The sequence below is a fragment of the Coregonus clupeaformis genome, chromosome 37 (assembly GCF_020615455.1).
Source record: "Coregonus clupeaformis isolate EN_2021a chromosome 37, ASM2061545v1, whole genome shotgun sequence".
In the NCBI taxonomy this organism is placed as follows: Eukaryota; Metazoa; Chordata; class Actinopteri; order Salmoniformes; family Salmonidae; genus Coregonus; species Coregonus clupeaformis.
The window spans coordinates 32309722-32332839 of NC_059228.1; the positions used below are offsets into that span (position 1 = coordinate 32309722).

A 23118-nucleotide genomic window follows, 5' to 3' on the forward strand; every position below is an offset into this window, starting at 1 on the left:
TTATGGAATGCTTGTAATTATACTTCAGTATGCCATAGTAACATCTGACAAAAATATCTCACAACACTGAAGCAGCGAACTTTGTGAAGACTAATACTTGTGTCATTCTCAAAAACGTTTGACCACGACTGTCCATGTGACTCAATCTGAATCAATTGTCTTCCAATATCCCCTCCCGCGAAAGCCTCCCCCATCTCAGAGGGGAGTGTCCCTGATATTATCATACCACCCCATACCCGTGACGCTCCTTTAGCACCTAAAACACACCTTCAACCGCCGACATGGCACAAGTAAGAAATGAAGACTGTCCCATAAACCTGTTTTAATAATGTCACAGCCAAGAACCCTATGGCAGGGCCATGAGAGGAGCATCCTCTTTAGGAATTACCTACCTAACAAAACAAATGAAAAAAGAAATACAAAAAAGAAAATAGAATGAAAGAAAGAAAGAAATAGAACAATAATTAGATAGTACTGAGGATAATAAGACCGAAAATATATATATACAGTACCAGTCAAAAGTTTGGACATACCTACTCATTCAAGGGTTTTTCTTTATTTTTTACTATTTTCTACATTGTAGAGTAATAGTGAAAACATCAACTATGAAATAACACATATGGAATCATGTAGTAACCAAAAAAAGTGTTAAACTAATCAAACCGAACTAACACTGGGCATGTGGTGGAGCAGGGGGCTCGCCTGGAGGCCTTCCCCAGGGCAGGAGGCCCCTGATCCTGCCACTCACATTTTGACACACTTCCTTGTAGATTCAGACAATAGGCCTTCATTAAACACCAGCCCTCAGCTTATATCCTTTATTTTATTAAGAGGTCAGTAGGGTAGTTATGGGGTAACCTGCTGGTGTTTAAAGATCAGTAGGGTAGTTATGGGGTAACCCGGTAGTGTTTAAAGATCAGTAGGGTAGTTATGGGGTAACCCGGTGGTGTTTAAAGATCAGTAGGGTAGTTATGGGGTAACCTGCTGGTGTTTAAAGATCAGTAAGGTAGTTATGGGGTAACCCGGTGGTGTTTAAAGATCAGTAGGGTAGTTATGGGGTAACCCGGTGGTGTTTAAAGATCAGTAGGGTAGTTATGGGGTAACCTGCTGGTGTTTAAAGATCAGTAGGGTAGTTATGGGGTAACCTCATGTTTACAGTTCAGTAGGGTAGCTATGGGGTAACCTGCTGGTGTTTAGATTTCAGTAGGGTAGTTATGGGGTAACCTGCTGGTGTTTAAAGATCAGTAGGGTAGTTATGGGGTAACCCGGTGGTGTTTAAAGATCAGTAGGGTAGTTATGGGGTAACCTCCTCATGTTTAGAGTTCAGTAGGGTAGCTATGGGGTAACCTGCTGGTGTTTAAAGATCAGTAGGGTAGTTATGGGGTAACCTCCTCATGTTTAGAGTTCAGTAGGGTAGTTATGGGGTAACCTGCTGGTGTTTAAAGATCAGTAGGGTAGTTATGGGGTAACCTCCTCATGTTTAGAGTTCAGTAGGGTAGTTATGGGGTAACCTGCTGGTTTTTAAAGGTCAGTAGGGTAGTTATGGGGTAACCTGCTGGTGTTTAGAGTTCAGTAGGGTAGTTATGGGGTAACCTCCTCATGTTTAGAGTTCAGTAGGGTAGTTATGGGGTAACCTGCTGGTTTTTAAAGGTCAGTAGGGTAGTTATGGGGTAACCTGCTGGTTTTTAAAGGTCAGTAGGGTAGTTATGGGGTAACCTGCTGGTTTTTAAAGGTCAGTAATGTTGTAAGGCAGGCCTACTGTACTTTTATATTGGTATTAGAGGGTTAATTGTTCATTTTTTATAGGCTACCGTTACTTGAGCACAACTCTGTGCTTTTGTCTTAAAGCTAAAATGTAATGAGTGTAGCCAACAGAAGACAAAATAAACTATTTGATTGTCTGCTTTATTCAAGAGTGTAATATGAATGCTGGGTATGCACAAAAGGGGGATGGGAGGGGAGGGAGGGACAGGGAGGGACCGGCAGGGGGGAGGAGGGAGGGACAGGGAGAGACAGGCAGGAGGGGAGGGAGGGAGGGACAGGGAGAGACAGGCAGGGAGGGGGAGGGAGGGAGGGACAGGGAGAGACAGGCAGGGAGGGGAGGGAGGGAGGGACAGGGAGAGACAGGCAGGGAGGGGAGGGGAGGGAGGGACAGGGAGAGACAGGCAAGGAGGGAGGGAGGGACAGGGAGAGACAGGCAAGGAGGGAGGGAGGGACAGGGAGAGACAGGCAGGGAGGGGAGGAGGGACAGGGAGAGACAGGCAGGAGGGAGGGAGGGACAGGGAGAGACAGGCAGGGAGGGGAGGGAGGGAGGGACAGGGAGAGAGGGGAGGGAGGGACAGGGAGGGACAGGGAGGGAGCGGCAGGGAGGGAGGGGAGGGAGGGAGGGACAGGGAGAGAGGGGAGGGAGGGACAGGGAGGGACAGGGAGGGACAGAGGAGGGAGGGACAGAGAGGGACAGGGAGGGACAGGGAGGGAGGGGAGGGAGGGGGAGGGAGGGACAGGGAGAGAGGGGAGGGAGGGACAGGGAGGGACAGGGAGAGACAGGGAGGGAGCGGCAGGGGAGGGAGGGACAGGGGGAGACAGAGAGGGACAGGGAGGGACAGGGAGAGAGGGGAGGGAGGGACAGGGAGGGACAGGGAGGGAGGGGAGGGAGGGACAGGGAGAGACAGAGAGGGACAGGGAGGGAGGGGAGGGAGGGACAGGGAGGGAGGGGAGGGAGGGACAGGGAGGGAGGGGAGGGAGGGGAGGAGGGACAGGGAGAGAGGGGAGGGAGGGACAGGGAGGGACAGGGAGGGAGGGGAGGGAGGGACAGGGAGAGACAGAGAGGGACAGGGAGGGAGGGGAGGGAGGGACAGGGAGGGAGGGAGGGGAGGGGAGGGAGGGACAGGGAGGGACAGGGAGGGAGCGGCAGGGGAGGGAGGGACAGGGGGAGACAGAGAGGGACAGGGAGAGAGGGGAGGGAGGGACAGGGAGGGACAGGGAGGGAGGGGAGGGAGGGACAGGGAGAGAGGGGAGGGAGGGACAGGGAGGGACAGGGAGGGACAGGGAGGGGAGGGAGGGACAATATTATCATTATAACAAGGTTGTTACTACAGTATTCAGGCTACTTCGCAGGTATTCGAGCAACTTAAGGAGAAACAACATTTCTGACAAACACTGTGATCCACCAATGTAAAGAACAGGCTAAGGAGGTGTAGGCTATACTCAGGCCTACTCTTTACAGCCCTAAACGGACTAGTGACCTTTATATTTCCACCATTCAATTCCCGTGGAGAAAACAGTGGCCTCTCCACTCCACACGTGGTTTTGGTTTCAAGCGGGACAGACTGGCAGTGACAGGAGAGAGAGAGAGAGAGAGAATATCCATTTCTCTAATACAGTATAAAACTAACAGCCGATGAGCCTTCTGTAGCTATTTTCATCCTGTGACTACGTTAATATGTTTATTCGTTTGTTTGGATTGAAATAGGCTAAGCCTATGGTAGCTAGAGGTAGGGCCTATATATTCTTACAACATGGTACAGACAGAGTCCTGTACAGACAGAGCCCTGCCCCCTGTCACTCAAGGAGAGAGCAGTTGTTCGACCACGGAGTCAAGAGCACTTTCTTGCCGTTCACTCTGCATGGGCAGATGGATACAGAAAGATGTTGGTGACATGCTGCTTTCTAAAAGCCTTCTATAATTACACTATTAGTTTGTATCGTACTGTCTGCTAGTTTGTCTTTTCTTAGCAAGTTCTAGCTAAAATAAATTGTGTTAGCCGCTAATGCTAATCAATTGTTAGTTAGCTGCAAACGTAGCTAGCTAGCTAATACAGCTAGCTAGCTAATACAGCCTGGTTAGCTGCTAATGCTAATACATCGTTAGTTAGCTGCAAATGTAGCTAGCTAGCTAATACAGCCTGGTTAGCTGCTAATGCTAATACATCGTTAGGTAGCTGCAAACGTAGCTAGCTAGCTAATACAGCCTGGTTAGCTGCTAATGCTAATACATCGTTAGTTAGCTGCAAACGTAGCTAGCTAGCTAATACAGCCTGGTACCAGTGATGGTGTAGGCCTACATAAGCATGTTGTTTGTGCAACGGTATCTTATCAGAGAGGAATAGGTGAAGCATGAATATGTCAGCTAGCTACATGAGGTAAGAAACGTAATGTAATATCTAATTAGGGTCACCTGGAAACATGACCAACAATTTGGTTCCTACCCTGTCAATTATTCCTCCCTGGCTTATTCATTCGTTGTCATGTCAAACAACAATGTATTCAAGATGCTGCCCACGATATTCCAACTATAGAATTAAAATAATCATTCTATTTCCATGATTCCAACAGTTCACCAAATAACTAGGCCTAGATTTTTGCCCATATTATGGAGCCCTGCGTGGCAATTATGATAAAAGTGCAGAAATTGATGAAAAATATTTTTGTTTGGAGTTGGATTGAAACAGTTTAATAATAATAATAATAATAATAATAATAATAATAATAATAATATGCCATTTAGCAGACGCTTTTATCCAAAGCGACTTACAGTCATGTGTGCATACATTTTTAAGTATGGGTGGTCCCGGGGATCGAACCCACTACCCTGGCGTTACAAGCGCCATGCTCTACCAGCTGAGCTACAGAGGACCACATTCAGAATGGAGAAAGCCCTATTGAAAATCACTTATCGTTTATGTGTTCCCCCTAGATCATGAACTACTCATAAAGCATACAGTGGGGAAAAAAAGTATTTAGTCAGCCACCAATTGTGCAAGTTTTCCCACTTAAAAAGATGAGAGAGGCCTGTAATTTTCATCATAGGTACACGTCAACTATGACAGACAAATTGAGAATTTTTTTTCCTGAAAATCACATTGTAGGATTTTTAATGAATTTATTTGCAAATTATGGTGGAAAATAAGTATTTGGTCACCTACAAACAAGCAAGATTTCTGGCTCTCACAGACCTGTAACTTCTTCTTTAAGAGGCTCCTCTGTCCTCCACTCGTTACCTGTATTAATGGCACCTGTTTGAACTTGTTATCAGTATAAAAGACACCTGTCCACAACCTCAAACAGTCACACTCCAAACTCCACTATGGCCAAGACCAAAGAGCTGTCAAAGGACACCAGAAACAAAATTGTAGACCTGCACCAGGCTGGGAAGACTGAATCTGCAATAGGTAAGCAGCTTGGTTTGAAGAAATCAACTGTGGGAGCAATTATTAGGAAATGGAAGACATACAAGACCACTGATAATCTCCCTCGATCTGGGGCTCCACGCAAGATCTCACCTCGTGGGGTCAAAATGATCACAAGAACAGTGAGCAAAAATCCCAGAACCACACCTAGTGAATGACCTGCAGAGAGCTGGGACCAAAGTAACAAAGCCTACCATCAGTAACACACTACGCCGCCAGGGACTCAAATCCTGCAGTGCCAGACGTGTCCCCCTGCTTAAGCCAGTACATGTCCAGGCCCGTCTGAAGTTTGCTAGAGTGCATTTGGATGATCCAGAAGAGGATTGGGAGAATGTCATATGGTCAGATGAAACCAAAATACAACTTTTTGGTAAAAACTCAACTCGTCGTGTTTGGAGGACAAAGAATGCTGAGTTGCATCCAAAGAACACCATACCTACTGTGAAGCATGGGGGTGGAAACATCATGCTTTGGGGCTGTTTTTCTGCAAAGGGACCAGGACGACTGATCCGTGTAAAGCAAAGAATGAATGGGGCCATGTATCGTGAGATTTTGAGTGAAAACCTCCTTCCATCAGCAAGGGCATTGAAGATGAAACGTGGCTGGGTCTTTCAGCATGACAATGATCCCAAACACACCGCCGGGGCAACGAAGGAGTGGCTTCGTAAGAAGCATTTCAAGGTCCTGGAGTGGCCTAGCCAGTCTCCAGATATCAACCCCATAGAAAATATTTGGAGGGAGTTGAAAGTCCGTGTTGCCCAGCGACAGCCCCAAAACATCACTGCTCTAGAGGAGATCTGCATGGAGGAATGGGCCAAAATACCAGCAACAGTGTGTGAAAACCTTGTGAAGACTTACAGAAAACGTTTGACCTGTGTCATTGCCAACAAAGGGTATATAACAAAGTATTGAGAAACTTCTGTTATTGACCAAATACTTATTTTCCACCATAATTTGCAAATAAATTCATTAAAAATCCTACAATGTGATTTTCTGGAGAAAAAAAATCTCATTTTGTCTGTCATAGTTGACGTGTACATATGATGAAAATTACAGGCCTCTCTCAGAACTTGCACAATTGGTGGCTGACTAAATACTTTTTTCCCCCACTGTATTTATAACTTTTATTATTAAAAAACATAAAATACAGTCAATTCCCATCATAAATATCTTGATCTGATATTTTAACCCTCTCCAAGAGCTGACACTCCACTGGTTAGCTAGACTGACTGGATCTGACTGGCACTAGCTTCTGTTATAACTTGGTTTAACAGGAAGATCAACTGTTATATACACACACACACACACACACACACACACACACACACGTTACTTATTCTTTGAAACCTTGGCATGAGGTCTGCTAAATGACTTAAATGTAAATGTAAATGTATGCTACTGTATTTAGCCTAAAGACCATGATAACCAACCAGTCAACCAGCCTGCCACACACTAGGTACTAGTACAGAGTACTGTAACTTCCTTTCTGGTCTCGCCTATAGGTTTCCACCTGGTTCAAAGTAGTGCACTAAGTACAGAATAAGGGTGCCATTTGGGATGGGACTCACCTTCAGAGTGAAAGGCTTCTTTAAGGCTGAGCAGTACGTCTGCAACCCTCCGCACATCGTTCAACAGCTGCATGACGTAGTCCGGATCCACCCCAGGCGCTCCATTCCCCAGAGGGTTGGTGGTCCTGGAGCTCCGGCCCATGTCCCAGGTTTTTTTGTTGACCCAGCTGAGAGTGACCCTCTGCGGGGGGGTTGGAGAGGCGAGACGGGTGTTATTCCCTTCTCCTCCTCCACTGCTGCTTCTCTTCCGGTAAGTGGGTCACTGCCACTGGTTCACTCTACCTACATTATCCTACAGGCCACTGGGCTGTGTTAGCCGCCATGTGGGTGATCCAGAACGGTCCCAGCCCTAAAACAGTACAGAGTCCTTTGTGTGTTTGTTTTACTACTTTTCAGACAATGTTATTTAACTTTCCTTGCTTTTTTTTTATTTTTGTTATACCACGTTTGTTTTGTGTGTAAATAAATGAATAGATAACTTATATTGGAGAGCATTGAGCTTGTATTAGTAACATTAAGTGAAATAGCTAGCCAATGACCAGGTTTGGGTAGGTACAGTAACTTCCTAAATGTAAACCGTTACAGTTACTAGTTACCTGCCCAAAATGGTCATTAGTAACGTAACTTTTAGATTACCCAAACTCAGTAATCTGATTATTTTCAGTTACTTTTTGATTACTTTCGACCTTAAGTGGCATTAGAAGACAAAAAGGATCCATGAAACACATTTGGTGTCATCATAGTGGTCTCTGATTGGTGGTCATCGTTTGGTGTCATCATAGTGGTCTCTGATTGGTGGTCATCGTTTGGTGTCATCATAGTGGTCTCTGATTGGTGGTCATCATTTGGTGTCATCATAGCGGTCTCTGATTGGTGGTCATAATTTGGTGTCATCATAGTGGTCTTGTGGTCACATTCGCTCAGGTGGAACAAACTTAAACAAGCCTATTTTTTCAATGCTGCATTGAATGTCATTGAGAAAACAGAAAGGTGTCATAATGTATTTTTTTTCCCGCAACCATCCTTTCTGAATTTAAAAGTAATCCAAGAAGTAATATTGTTTTTTCAAAAGTATCTGTAATCTGATTACAATGATTTTGCTCGTAACGTAACTGATTACAGTTACAGTTTTTTGTAATCAGATTACATGTAATTGATCACATGTAATCGGTTACGCCCCAACCCTGGTAATTACAGTGTAGTTGGTAAACATTTGTTACATTGTTCTTACTACTGTTCCACCTGTAAATGCATTGGTTTTAGGCGACTGTAAAACAAGCGGGACCCTCTCCTTCTAGCACACCTACCTTTTACATAGGAAAGAAACAGCTGTATCTAACGTTAGCAGCCACTCAATGTTGATTTCTTTGAGGAATTAAAAGTAAATGATAAAACTCTAAATCGAATGATTTTTATCCAAAATGGCAATTCATAATTGTGGCTAACGTTAGCTAGTTAGTTTGAGCTTTGAACAAACCCTGACGTAGACTATGTACCACTAACGGAAAAGTATTCTCTGTCGTGCGCTAGCCAGAACCCTTTCTTCTTGCTATCAAAAAAACAACCTCAACTCACCTGACTTGTACTTCAGTAACATTGTAACCAAATTCTCAAGAAACGTTTTCTTCATAAAATCCAAACAAATGAGAAAAAGCACATCTTTCGGGAGGAGAATAGCTTGGTCGTGTGACTTCTTGGCTACGCTAGTGAAGTTCTGGGTTCACAACTCAAATCTCGGTTTACGGTTCCAGCTCCCGTCACGTCACTTTGAAAACGCCGTTTTCCCCGGTCGGGTTTGACTCAGCTCAGCTGAGTCAGCTGAAGGAAAGACGCCAAGCGCTTCTTCCGCCGACGGTTTTATCTACTGTGCTTCTAGTCTTCTACTCTGAAATGTTTTTTTATTTTACACCGTGAACCGCGACTGGCAGGTGTTCCTATTTTTAAATGCCGTGTAAATAACGTTTGATGTATAATGTGCGGTAATCGTTACTGAGTTATGTAGCCTAACATAACCGCGGGAAGTAGGGGTGCAGAGGATGCTGCAGCACTTAAAAATGTCTGAATTAAAAAATATATATAAAAATGCTTGTTTTTTAATTTTAGGGGATAGATCAGCTTTAATATTGCAGATAGGTTGTAACTTCCATCAATGTAATTGTCTGCATTACTTCCAATCCCCCAAGTTTGTTTTTTCCCGCAAATATATATACATATATATATACATAAACATACATACACATACATATAAACATACATACATATAAATACATATATATACATATCCTTTTTAAAAATATATTTCCCTTTATTACTTTCCAACCCCCCCAATTGGAGTAAACTACTGAACAACAACGCTTAGGCCTCTACTTCCAGCTTATACATACTATAAGCATTTTATGGACACAGTCAATTTGACAATAATTATATTCTGTTTGTTTTTACTCCTGAACTTCCTCTACCCTCAACCTCTCCGATCATTTTCATGATGTCCATCCGGTTTGCTTCTATAAGCCATATTTTTCTAACTGTGCTCTTTCACAAAAGCTCTCAACCTATAACCTATATACTTATTATGGACACAGTATGCTTTACATGAGTTATCTCGTTGTTATTAGTTGTTGTTAGTTGTTATTAGTCCCATCCTTCAGCTCCATTCAACACCTCCCATCTATCTCTTAACACCATCCATATTAGATTTCTATTTGCCAAATATTTTTCAACTGTACTGTGATGTTTCACAAAAGTTCTGAACCCTTCTATTCTCATTGTTTCTACAGATTGTAAATTGAAATAAACATTTTTGCTAAAAGTATTATTATATTATTGATTGATTGCCTATGACCCCCAGTAGTGCTATCTGCAGGGTGTCCAAAAACAAGCTACAAATGGACAGTACCAAAACAAATGATCTAATGATTCTGTCTCTTCGCAGCAAAATCTGCAGAGCTGGGAAGATTGTAATCCCCATATAAATTACATTCTATTGGTAGCAAGAAATTTGTATAATTATTGAAATGGAAAAATCCTGCCTCGTTTTGCGTATCAGTTCATAAACACTATTCCATGGAATTGATATATCAAATATCTCTTCCCAACTATTTTACAATCTATATGGGACGGCTGTCAATCCTTTGGTCCTTCAATGAAACTGGTATACTTTTTTATTTATCACAATTTTCTTTAACCAATTATGTTCTTTAATGCAAGGCCGACAGACAAGTTCCTTACTTTTTCCCCCTTCCACTTTCCTCTTCCATTTGTACGGTAATGCTGCAATTATTTGGTTGTAATTTTGGGTAGAGCAGACATTTCCATATGTTTTTGTTAGCTGCATGTGCGACATAACTCCACCAGTTCTACCTATGATATCATTTACAAATGTTATACCTTTAAAAAAAAAAAATCCCAAAATAATGTTTTTTTATCAATTAGTATATTTGAGTTTAACCACAATATTTGTTGCATTATTTGTTCTGTCGTTTCAGGAGGATTACGTTGAAATTGCAACCAACTTTCTATGGCTTGTTTTAGAAATAGTGATATTTGGGAGATGATTTCCTTTTCAAATAAATGAAAGTCAGAGGTTGTAATCTGAATAAAGGCGAAAAGGCCATTATTGAACATGGGGGTGAGACATTCTTACTAATCTGCTAGAGAACCAGTTCAGATTTAAGTATAACTTTTGTATGACTGAAGCTTTTAGTGATAGGTCTAATGCTTTAATATTTAATCATTTCTGCCCTCCAAATTCATATTCATTATACAAATAGGCCCGTTTAATTTTGTCTGGCTTGCCGTTCCGAATAAATGGGATATTTTTTGCTCATATCATTTTTTTAAACAAGTCGCTAGGTGTAGGCAGGGCCTTAAGCAAATAGGTAAACTGTGATATGACTAAAGAGTTAATCAGTTTTTTTTTTCCACAAATAGACAGGTATTTACCTTTCTATTAACATTTATTGTAATGAGATTATTTCTTTCTTTCGGGATATGAACACCAAGTATGTCCACTTCACCGTCAGACCATTTTATTGGTAAAACTACATGGTCATGTAAAAGTTGTATATATTTTTAGTGATCCAATACATAGTACAGTACACTTATCATGATTTGGTTGTAATCCAGAGACGTTAGAAAACAGTATCTATATCATCTGATGCTGTGGAGGGATTCAAATCCCAATACTGCCATCTAGTGTAATAGAGACTGCATGCATCCTACGGCCCACAACACGTGTCAGTCAGACTATTACATGCGTTTCCCTATGTAAGCATGCACACACTCACACATTTAAAAACCTTTATTTGAATCCACAAATCACATTACAGTCCAGAAGGATTCAAACAATTCAAATGACATCTGGACACTTATGGAATCCATGTATTTAGAAAGCGCCTTCTTCTCCAAACAGCTACCTCGCCAGCTGCTTGCCTTGGTCCTATCCAGACCTGGTTTCTTCTATGTTTCATAGTGTTCTATTGTTTCAAGTACTTGTCTTAAAAAGTATCTCCAGTGTATCATCCATGTTAAAAAACACTTGACTGTTTCCACATTTTGTTGTGTTACAGCCTGAATATTGTTTTGGGTTAAATTTCGATTTTTCGAGTTTTGAGTTTGGGGTCAAGTGCTGGTTAAGTGTTTTAATATTTATTTGTTGTTGGGGTTTTTTTTTTTTTTTTTGGGGGGTCGAGGTGAGGAGGAGGATTATTTAAGATACTGTTTGAAGAGGTAGGGTTTCAGATGTTTTTTGGAAGATGGGCAGGGAGAAAAGTAGTTGTGAGGATATGACAGAGCCGAGTGACTTGGTGTGTAGAGAGAAGAGGAGAGGGCCTAGAACCGAGCCCTGGGGGACACCAGTAGTGAGAGTACGTGGTGCAGACACAGATCCTCTCCATTTCACCTGGTAGGTGCGGCCTGCCAGGTAGAATGCAATACAAGAGTGTGCATAGCCTGAGACGCCCAGCCCTGAGAGGGTGGTGAGGAGGATCTGATGGTTCACGATGTCGAAGGCAATGGATATATCTAGGAGGATGAGAGCAGAGGAGAGAGAGTTAGCTTTGGCAGAGTGGAGAGCCTCCGTGACACAGAGAAGAGCAGTCTCGGTTGAGTGACCCGTCTTGAAGCCTGACTGGTTAGGGTCAAGAAGATCGTTTCTGAGAGAGATAACCAGAAAGTTGATCAGAGACAGCATGCTCAAGTGTTTTGGAAATAAAAGAAAGAAGGGACACAGGTTTGTAGTTTTTGACGTCAGATGAGTCGAGTGTTGGTTTCCTGAGGATGGGAGCAACTCGGGCCATTTTGAAGTCAGAGGGGACGCAGCCAGTGGTCAGGGATGAGTTGATAAGGGAAGTGAGGAATGGGAGAAGGTCTCCAGAGATGGTCTGGAGAAGTGAGGAAGGGATGCGGTGGAGGAGATCTTCGTGGGCTATACTCAGCCTTGTCTTAGGGTAATAAGTTGTTCTGTTGATATCCCTCTGGTGGTGTGGGGGCTGTGCTTTGGCAAAGTGGGTGGGGTTATATCCTGCCTGGTTGGACCTGTCCGGGGGTATCGTCGGACGGGGGCACAGTGTCTCCCGACCCCCCCATGTCTCAGCCTCCGGTATCTATGCTGCAATAGTCTATGTGCCGGGGGGCTAGGGTCAGTCTGTTATATCTGGTGTTATTCTCCTGTCTTATCTGGTGTCCTGTGTGAATTTAAGTATGCTCTCTCTAATTCTCCTTCTCTCCTTCCCATCCCGAAGGACCTGAGCCCTAGGATCAGGACTACCTGGCCTGGTTTACTTTTTACCTGGCCTGATGACTCCTGGCTGTCCCCAGTCCACCTGGTCGTGCTGCTGCTCCAGTTTCAACTGTTCTGCCTGCGGCTATGGAACCCTGACCTGTTCACCGGATGTGCTACCTTGTCCCGGACCTGCTGTTTTCGACTCTCTCTCTCTCTCTCTCTCTACCGCACCTGCTGTCTCGACCTCTGAATGCTCGGCTATGAAAAGCCAAGTGACATTTACTCCTGAGTTACTGACCTGTTGCACCCTCTACAACCACTGTGATTATTATTTGACCCTGCTGGACATCTATGAACGGTTGATCATCTTGAAGAACAATCTGGCCTTAAATGGCCATGTACTCTTATAATCTCCACACGGCGCAGCCAGAAGAGGACTGGCCACCCCTCAGAGCCTGGTTCCTCTTTAGGTTTCTTCCTAGGTTCCTGCCTTTCTAGGGAGTTTTTCCTAGCCACCGTGCTTTTACATCTGCATTGCTTGCTGTTTGGGGTTTTAGGCTGGGTTTCTGTATAGCACTTTGTGACATCTGCTGATGGTAAAAAAGGGCTTTATAAATACATTTGATTGATCGGGGTTGAGCGGACTGGTTTGTCGCGCAGCCAGACCTCACTAGTCACAAGATATCATCTGGAGAGAGAGGGGAGAAAGAGGTCAAGGTGTAGTGAGACCAGAAGGCTCAATAAGCTGAGTGAATGACTAGCAGATGTCGTCAACCTTTTTTTTCAAAGTGGTTGACAAAGTCGTCCGCAGAGAGTGAGGAGGGATGAGGATTAGTTTCCTAGGGTTAGAGGCAGAAGCTTGACATTTAGAGTGGTAGAAAGTGGCTTCAGCAGCGGATACAGAGGAAGAGAAGGTAGAGAGGAGGGAGTGAAAGAATGATAGGTCCTCCAAAAGTTTAGTTTTCCTCCATTTTCGTATTTTCTGTAAGCTCGCAATGAGTCACTCAGCCATGGAGAAGGAGGGGCGGGCCGAGCCGGCCGGGAGGAAAAGGGGACGGTGCGAGTCATAGGATGTGGAAAGGGAGGAGAGTAGTGTCAAAGAGGCAGAATCAGGAGACAGGAGCGAGAAAGATTTAGCAGAAGGGAGAGATGATAGAATTGAAGAGGAGAGAGAGAGCGAAGATTGTGACAGCGCATGACCATCTGGGGCTGAGTGGTTAGGGTTGGAGGAAAGGGAGACCGAAAAGGAAACAAAGTAGTGATCAGAGACCTGGAGGGGGGGTGCAGTGAGATTAGTAGGAGAACAGCCTCTAGTAAAGATGAGGTCAAGCTTATTGCCTGCCTTGTGAGTTGGAGGGGATTGGGAAAGGGTGAGGTCAAAAGAGGCAAGGAGGGGAAAGAGAGCTGGAAATAAATAAATCGAAGGCAGACGTCGGGAGGTTGAAGTCGCCAAGTACGGAAATGAGCTTATCAAGGTGTCAAGCTCATTAAGGACCTCTCCAAGGGCACCTGGTGGGCGATAGATGACAATAGTGTTAAGCTTGAGTGGACAAGTGACAGTGACAGCATGGAATTCAAATGAGGAGATGGACAGGTGAGAGAGGGAGAAAATAGAACATCTCCACTTAGGAGAAATGAGCAGCCCTGTGCCACCACCGCGACGACCAGATGCTCTCGGACTATGAGAGAAAACGTAGTCAGATGAAGAAAGAGCCGCTGGAGTAGCAGTGTTCTCTGGGGTTGATCCATGTCGCCGTCAGGGACAAAAAGTCAAGGGACTGAAGGGCAGCATAGGCTGAGATGAACTCGCCGTTCTAGACCGCAGATCGGCAGTTCCTAACGTTGCCAGTGACCCGGAATTCCACATGGGTTGTGTGCACAGGATACACTAATGTAGAAGGGTTGCAGCGAAGAGGTGGAGAGAGTCTGTAAATCTTACAGGGGGAGGAGCCAACAGGTATAGAAAACACACACATACTTGACAAAGCTACAAAAGAGCCAAAATGAGATAATCTGAAAATAACGAGGTAAGATACTCAAGTGAGAGAGTTAATAACATTAATAAAAAATGTCTTGAGTCGATAAGTAGTCAAAGCGTTTGTTATGGCCTAAATACGTTCAGGAGTATAATAGTTGCTAAACAAGTCACATGCAGTGCATTCAGACAATATTCAGACCACTTCCTTTTTCCACATTTTGTTACAACCTTATTCTAAAATGGATTAAATTATATTTTTTCCCCTCATAAATCTACACACAATCACAATACCCCATATGACAAAGCGAAAATAGTTTTTTTAAAGATGTTTTTTTGCAAATGTATTACAAATAAAAAACATTAATACCTTATTTACATAAGCATTCAGACATTTTGCTATGAGACGCAAAATTGAGCTCAGGTGCATCCTGTTTCCATTGATCATCCTTGAGATGTTTCTACAACTTGATTGGAGTCCACCTGTAGTAAATTAAATTCATTGGACATGATTTGGAAAGGCACACACACCTGTCTATATAAGGTCCCACAGTTGACAGTGCATGTCAGAGCAAAAACCAAGCCATGAGTTCGAAGGAATTGTCCGTAGAGCTCCGAGACAGGATTGTGTCGAGGCACAGATCTGGGGAAGGGTACCAAAACATTTCTGCAGCATTGAATGTCCCCAAGAACACAGTGGCCTCCATCATTCTTAAATGGAAGAAGTTTGGAACCACCAAGACTCTTCCTAGAATTGGCCACTTGGCCAAACTGAGCAATCAGGGGAGAAGGGTTTTGGTCAGGGAGGTGACCAAGAACCCGATGGTCAGAGCTCCAGAGTTCGTCTGTGGAGATGGGAGAACCTTCCAGATGGACAACCATCTCTGCAGCACTCCACCAATCAGGCCTTTATGGTAGAGTGGCCAGACAGATCCGACTCCTCAGTAAAAGGCACATGACAGCCCACTTGGAGTTTGCCAAAAGGCACCTAAAGGACTCTCAGACCACGAGAAACCAGATTCTCTGATCTGATGAAACCAAGATTGAACACTTTGGCCTGAATGCCAAGCGTCACATCTGGAGAAAACCAGGCACCATCCCTACGGTGAAGCATGGTGGTGGCAGCATCATGCTGTGGGGATGTTTTTCAGCGACTGGGAGACCAGTCAGGATCGAGGGAAAGATTAACAGAGCAAAGTACAGAAAGATCCTTGATGAAAATTTGCTACGGACCTCAGACTAAGGGCGAAGGTTCACCTTCCAACAGGACAACAACCTTTAAGCACACAGCCAAGACAACGCAGGGGTGGCTTTGGCAGCTTTAACCTCACGGGTTCACCTCATTCGCCACTCGACCTGTCTGTCTCCGACAGACGTTGTGTGATGGGTTCTTCCTGTAGTGAATCCGCCTATAGCGACTTCCCATAACTGATACATCGAAACAACTATTTGAAAGCAAACCCATTTTGTTATTTGACTTGATTTTCTTTCTATTCTCTTTGTGTATTTAGCTCCTATCCTGTTTGGGAAGCTACTTATAAAATGTACAGTAAACACATTCATTAAGCTAATCACTGAAAGGTGTGTTATTTTATTCTGTATTTGATGTTATTGTTGATGTTATTGTTGATGTTATTGTTGATGTTATTGTCGATGTGTATTCGCTGTTGCTGTTTGTTCTGTTTTGGTCTTTGTAATATGATGGAGATGTAAGCCCGAGCACCAGTTCTGTTATGTGTTTTCTGTTGATCACAACTTACTTTTGCTGATGAGACTGTATATTATTAATACAAATTCAAACTTTTTGGTCTCTGAGGAGGACTTTTATTTTTGATAATTTAATGCCGGAAGTTCAACTTATTTTTGCTTATGACATTATAAAAAGGCGACTAGCGTTGGTAATTTTGTTAGCTAGTACGTTAGCTTGCGAATTAGGGGAAATGGCTCAAACATTTGAAAAAGGCTTGTAGAAGCAGTTAAAAGGGATAACAACTTGCTTCTGTGAACTTGTATTTTAACAAAGAGGTTCGCCACCAGAGTTGGGCGCGAAATCACTACATATTTCAACTCCAGTAGAACATTCACATAGACCATGTTACAGCATCCACACCCACTCTGGAAGCATCCTCACACACACAAAAGCCCCACATGCCAACCAATACTCTCCTACAAAGACTACTCCACTGCTGCCACCAATGTAACAGTCCAATGTGGAGAGAAAGTGAGCTGCAACGGGGACTTGTGATAATGGGTGCGTTTCGTAAATTCATTTTGGCTATGTACTCTGATTTCAGAGCACTCTCGTCTGAGAGTGCCAGAGCGCAGAACAACTGATGAATTTACGAACGCGCAACACCCCATTGAATATGACAGGTGTCAGTAAAGATTGGCAAAACATTTTTAATTAAATTGCTGCTAGCAGCCCAGTTACAGTCACTAACGCTCTAGATAACATGAAAACAGCCTAACCAGCTCTGCTAAGGTGAGTAAAATGGTCAGAGTGAGGTGTTCTCTCATTTGAGTCTGGAAGTAGCTAGCTAGCAAACTTTAGCCAGTTAGCTTGGGCGCTTGACTGCCGTTGTGAGGTCGGAACGCTCGGATCAACCCTACTCCTAGGATAGAGCGTCCAGTGTGAGCTCTGAACGCTCCGACTGCAAAACGCTCTGAATATTAAAAAAAGGACGGTCTTGTCAAGCTCTGAATTTACGAACGGCCCAGAGCGCACTCACCCTGGAGGGCAATTTACGAACGAACCCAAAATCAGAGCCTCTGGAGGCAGTAGAAGACTCTATCATGTTACAGTGATAATGGTTCAGAAGACTCTGACATTATTCTGCATTGAAGCATTTAACTGCAGGGCACTCCCACATCATATGAAGGACTGTTTCTACCTGATTTAGGGGACACTGAACAGTTGGGGCCAATTTCATCGTTAAACATTTCCTTGGTGTTAAATACAGTCTGTGAACAAACTTAAAATGTATAAATTGATGGTTTGGATTACGGGATGCCATGGTCATATTTTTTCATATTCTGTTCAGATTCAATTGGATCTGTGGACCATACTTTTTTAATGGCTAGCTCAGAATATGAACTTTGTCTGCGTTCAGACAAACAAAATGCTAGTGCCTGGAAATACAATTTAAAGTTTGGTACGGATAGTCCTCCTAGGTCTTTCCATCTTTGTAAGTTTGTTAATTTGATAATGTAGAATGTTTGTTCAAATGATGCTAACTGATGTGGCTCATGCAATGGAAAGCATTTTTTGAATTTTATTTCTGGAGAAAACCATCAACAGTGAGATTTATGCAAGACCGAGGTCAACTGCTCCTTTAAATCCTGTTCAAGTGACAGCAATTTCTTTTCAAAATTGCTTCTGGTTCGTCTTTCCAAGAGAGTCTCTTCTGTCCTGTGTGCTGTGACATCTTCAAGGATCCTGTTATCCTGTCATGTGGTCACAGTATCTGTGAGGTCTGTCTGCAGGAATACTGGAAAGATACAATCTCAGGAATGTCCAGTTTGCAGAAGGAAATCCTCCAAAGATTGGCCTTCTCCCATCTTTTCTCTATAGAGCCTGTGTGAGACCTTCTCAGAGTCACAGCTAGTTGGTCAGACAGTTTTAGAAAGATGGTCTGAGGTGCTCTGCAGTCTGCACAGAGAGAAACACAAGCTCTTCCCATCTGGTTGGTGTGTCGGGATTCAAGAAAACACTAAAAGCATGACTGCATCCCGGAAGAAGAGGCTGCACAGGATCATAACGTAGAAATATGTTATAATTTTATTTGTATCTGTTCAATAATTAAAATGTATTAGCATGATTCAATGTCTGTGTTAAGTTGAACAATAACGTTACCTGAGAAATGTATTTCTTATTCCTGACAGTGATGTGATTTTATTGACATGAAAGATAGGCTAGATACCTGCACTCACAGGTAGAAGGTTGAAACGCTGCACTCATTAAAACAGAGTGCATTCAACAGCTTTTAACAGCGTGTGGTACCTTTCTTTCCATGACTTTCCATTTTCTGCAATTGACTGGATAAGCCTTTACAACATTTTATTTTATTGACGACAATAAAGCAAGTATCAATGTTTCATTGTCGGAGGAACTCCAGACTGTCCTGAAACCCTTACAGGAGAAGCTGGAAGTCTTTCATGAAGTTAGACTAACCTGTGATCAAACAGTTGAACATATTAAGGTAAGAATGAGATGTAAATTACAAATTATTACTAATTTATCTGTTTTAGCAGTGAACATTGTTTAAAAAAATGTTTGCCAAGCAATGAAAATTATAGTTTTGGTATTGTCACATAAATAATATTCCTGTCACTGTCTCAAGAGCCCAACACACAGAGAGGCAGATTAAATAGGAGTTTGAGAAGCTCCTGTTACAATGCATTAGAAATGAAGTAAAATTACTCAAGAGAGAATCTGTCTTAAATTAACGTTAGATTGATGTTCTGTCATCATATACAGTGAGGGAAAAAAAAGTATTTGATCCCCTGCTGATTTTGTACGTTTGCCCACTGACAAAGAAATGATCACTCTATAATTTTAATGATAGGTTTATTTGAAAAGTGAGAGACAGAATAACAACAACAAAAATCCAGAAAAACGCATGTCAAAAATGTTATAAATTGATTTGCATTTTAATGAGGGAAATAAGTATTTGACCCCCTCTCAATCAGAAAGATGTCTGGCTCCCAGGTGTCTTTTATACAGGTAACGAGCTGAGATTAGGAGCACACTCTTAAAGGGAGTGCTCCTAATCTCAGCTTGTTACCTGTATAAAAGACACCTGTCCACAGAAGCAATCAATCAATCAGATTCCAAACTCTCCACTTGGTGAGAAGGTGACAACAGTTTGTGCGGTTATTCGCAAATGGAAGAAACAAAAGACCTGTCAATCTCCCTCGGCCTGAAGCTCCATGCAAGATCTCACCTCGTGTAGTTGCAATGATCATGAGAACGGTGAGGAATCAGCCCAGAACTACACGGGAGGATCTAGTCAATGATCTCAAGGCAGCTGGGACCATAGTCACCAAGAAAACAATTGGTAACACACTACGCCGTGAAGGACTGAAATCCTGCAGCGCCCGCAAGGTCAAAGCACATATACAGGGCCGTCTGAAGTTTGCCAATAAACAACTGAATGATTCAGAGGAGAACTGGGTGAAAGTGTTGTGGTCAGATGAGACCAAAATCGAGCTCTTTGGCATCAACTCAACTCGCCGTGTTTGGAGGAGGAGGAATGATGCCTATGACCCCAAGAACACCATCCCCACCGTCAAACATGGAGGTGGAAACATTATGCTTTGGGGGTGTTTTTCTGCTAAGGGGACAACTTCACCGCATCAAAGGGACGATGGACGGGGCCATGTACCGTCAAATCTTGGGTGAGAACCTCCTTCCCTCAGCCAGGGCATTGAAAATGGGTCGTGGATGGGTATTCCAGCATGACAATGACCCAAAACACACGGCCAAGGCAACAAAGGAGTGGCTCAAGAAGAAGCACATTAAGGTCCTGGAGTGGCCTAGCCAGTCTCCAGACCTTAATCCCATAGAAAATCTGTGGAGGGAGCTGAAGGTTCGAGTTGCCAAACGTCAGCCTTCAAACCTTAATGACTTGGAGAAGATCTGCAAAGAGGAGTGGAACAAAATCCCTCCTGAGATGTGTGCAAACCTGGTGGCCAACTACAAGAAACGTCTGACCTCTGTGATTGCCAACAAGGGTTTTGCCACCAAGTACTAAGTCATGTTTTGCAGAGGGGTCAAATACTTATTTCCCTCATTCAAATGCAAATCAATTTATAACATTTTTGACATGCGTTTTTCTGGATTTTTTTTGTTGTTATTCTGTCTCTCACTGTTCAAATAAACCTACCATTAAAATGATAGACTGGTCACCATAGCAGCACCCACCCGTAGTCTGCGCTCCAGCAGGTATATCTCACTGGTCATTCCCAAAGCCAACACCTCCTTTGGCCGCCATTCCTTCCAGTTCTCTGCTGCCAATGACTGGAACGAATTGCAAAAATCTCTGAAGCTGGAGACTCTTATCTCCCTCACTAACTTTAAGCATCAGTTGTCAGAGCACCTTACCGATCACTGCACCTGTACACAGCCCATCTGAAATTAGCCCACCCAACTACCTCATCCCCATATTGTTATTTATTTTGCTCTTTTGCACCCCAGTATCTCTATTTGCACATAATCTCTTGCACATCTAGCATTCCAGTGTTAATAATAATTGTAATTATTTTGCACTATAGCCTATTTATTGCCTTACCTCCATAACTTGCTAGATTTGCACACACTGTATATATATTTTCTGTTGTATGTTTTTGACTTTATGTATTTTTTTACCCCATATGTAACTCTGTGTTGTTGTTTTTATTGCACTACTATGCTTTATCTTGGCCAGGTCGCAGTTGTAAATGAGAACTTGTTCTCAACTGGCTTACCTGGTTAAATAAAGGTGAAATAAAAAATAAAATAAAAATAATGTCTTTGTCAGTGGGCAAACGTACAAAATCAGCAGGGGATCAAATACGTTTTTCCCTCACTGTACAGCACCAGTCAAAGGTTTGGACACACCTACTCATTCAAGGGTTTTTCTTTATTTTTACTATTTTCTACATTGTAGAATAATAGTGAAGACATCAAAACTATGAAATAACACATATGGAATCATGTAGTAACCAAAAAAGTGTTAAACAAATCAAATTATATTTTATATTTGAGATTCTTCAAATATACTCTTGGCATTCTATCAACCAGCTTCACCTGGAATGCTTTTCCAACAGTCTTGAAGGAGTTCCCACATATGCTGAGCACTTGTTGGCTGCTTTTCCTTCACTCTGCCATCCAACTCATCCCAAACCATCTTAATTGGGTTGTGGAGGCCAGGTCATCTGATGCAGCACTCCATCACTCTCCTTCTTGGTCAAATAGCCCTTACACAGCCTGGAGGTGTGTTGGGTCATTGTCCTGTTGAAAAACAAATGATAGTCCCACTAAGCCCAAGCCAGATGGGATGGCGTATCACTGCAGAATGCTGTGGTAGCCATGCTGGTTAAGTGTGCCTTGAATTCACCAGCAAAGCACCCCCACACCATAACACCTCCTCCGCCATGCGTTCACCCACACCACGTCTCACAAAGACAAGGCGGTTGGAACCAAAAATCTCAAATTTGGAATCGAGACCAAAGGACACATTTCCTCCGGTCTAATGTCCATTGCTCATGTTTCTTGGACCAAGCAGGTCTCTTCTTCTTATTGGTGTCCTTTAGTAGTGGTTTCTTTACAGCAATTTTACCATGAAGGCCTGATTCACACAGTCCCCTCTGAACAGTTGATGTGGAGATGTGTCTGTGACTTGAACTCTGTGAATCAAACTTATCCTCTGCAGCATAGGTAACTCTGGGTCTTCCATTCCTGTGGCGGTCCTCATGAGAGCCAGTTTCATCATAGCGCTTGATGGTTTTTGTGACTGCACTTGAAGAAACGTTCAAAGTTCTTGATATTTTTCGTATTGACTGACCTTCATGTCTTAACGTAATGATGGACTGTTGTTTCGCTTTGCTTATTTGAGCTGTTCTTGCCATAATATGGACTTGGTCTTTTACCAAATTGGGCTATCTTCTGTATACCCCCCTACATTGTCACAACACAACTGATTGGCTCAAATGCATTAAGAAGGAAATAAATTCTGCAAATTAACTTTTAAGAAGGCACACCTGTTAATTGAAATGCATTGCAGGTGACTACTTCATGAAGCTGGTTGAGAGAATGCCAAGAGTGTGCAAAGCTGTCACCAAGTGAAAGGGTGGCTATTTGAAGAATATCAAATATAACATGTAATTTGATTTATTTAACACTTCTTTGGTTACTACATGATTCCATATGTGTTATTTCATAGTTTTGATGTCTTCACTATTATTCTACAATTTGAAAAATTGTAAAAATAAAGAAAAACCCTTGAATGAGTAGGTCTGTCCAAACTTTTGACTGGTAGTGTATTCCTATCACTGTCTCCAGAGCCAGGCACACAGAGAGGCAGATGAAGAATAAGTTATAGAAGCTTCACCAGTTTCTTACGAGAGGAAGAGGAGGCCAGGATAGCTACACTGAGGGAGGAAGAGGAGACCAGGATAGCTACACTGAGGGAGGAAGGAGGCCAGGATAGCTGCACTGAGGGAGGAAGAGGAGGCCAGGATAGCTACACTGAGTGAGGAAGAGGAGGCCAGGACAGCTGCACTGAGTGAGGAAGAGGAGGCCAGGATAGCTGCACTGAGGGAGGAAGAGGAGGCCAGGATAGCTGCACTGAGGGAGGAAGAGGAGGCCAGGATAGCTGCACTGAGTGAGGAAGAGGAGGCCAGGATAGCTACACTGAGGGAGGAAGAGGAGGCCAGGATAGCTGCACTGAGTGAGGAAGAGGAGGCCAGGATAGCTGCACTGAGTGAGGAAGAGGAGCAGAAGAGTCATATGCTGAAGAGTAAGATTCAGGATATGAACAGACAGACACAATCAGAGTTATGGAGGAGGAGATGAAGACATCTCATTCCTTCAGGTAAGGACCCATATCTCAACCATAAGTGAATTATTGTGACTGATTTCATTTCAGTTTTTATATTTATTATGAATTTCCTATTTTCTCCCCT

General features: G+C 43.1%; 1 protein-coding gene across 1 annotated transcript in view; it reads right to left on the minus strand.

Annotated features, from left to right (window-relative positions):
* LOC121581630 (rho GTPase-activating protein 29) overlaps nt 1-8476 on the minus strand; it is an 84941-nt gene extending 76465 nt beyond the window's left edge. Inside the window, exons 1-2 of the mRNA XM_045211490.1 lie at nt 8333-8476; nt 6758-6938 (exon numbers count right to left, since the gene is read on the minus strand). Of these exons, the coding sequence (XP_045067425.1) occupies nt 6758-6899 (142 nt within the window). The 5' untranslated portion in view covers nt 6900-6938; nt 8333-8476. The remainder of the gene's footprint in view (nt 1-6757; nt 6939-8332) is intronic.
* Between the last annotated feature and the right edge of the window lie 14642 nt (nt 8477-23118).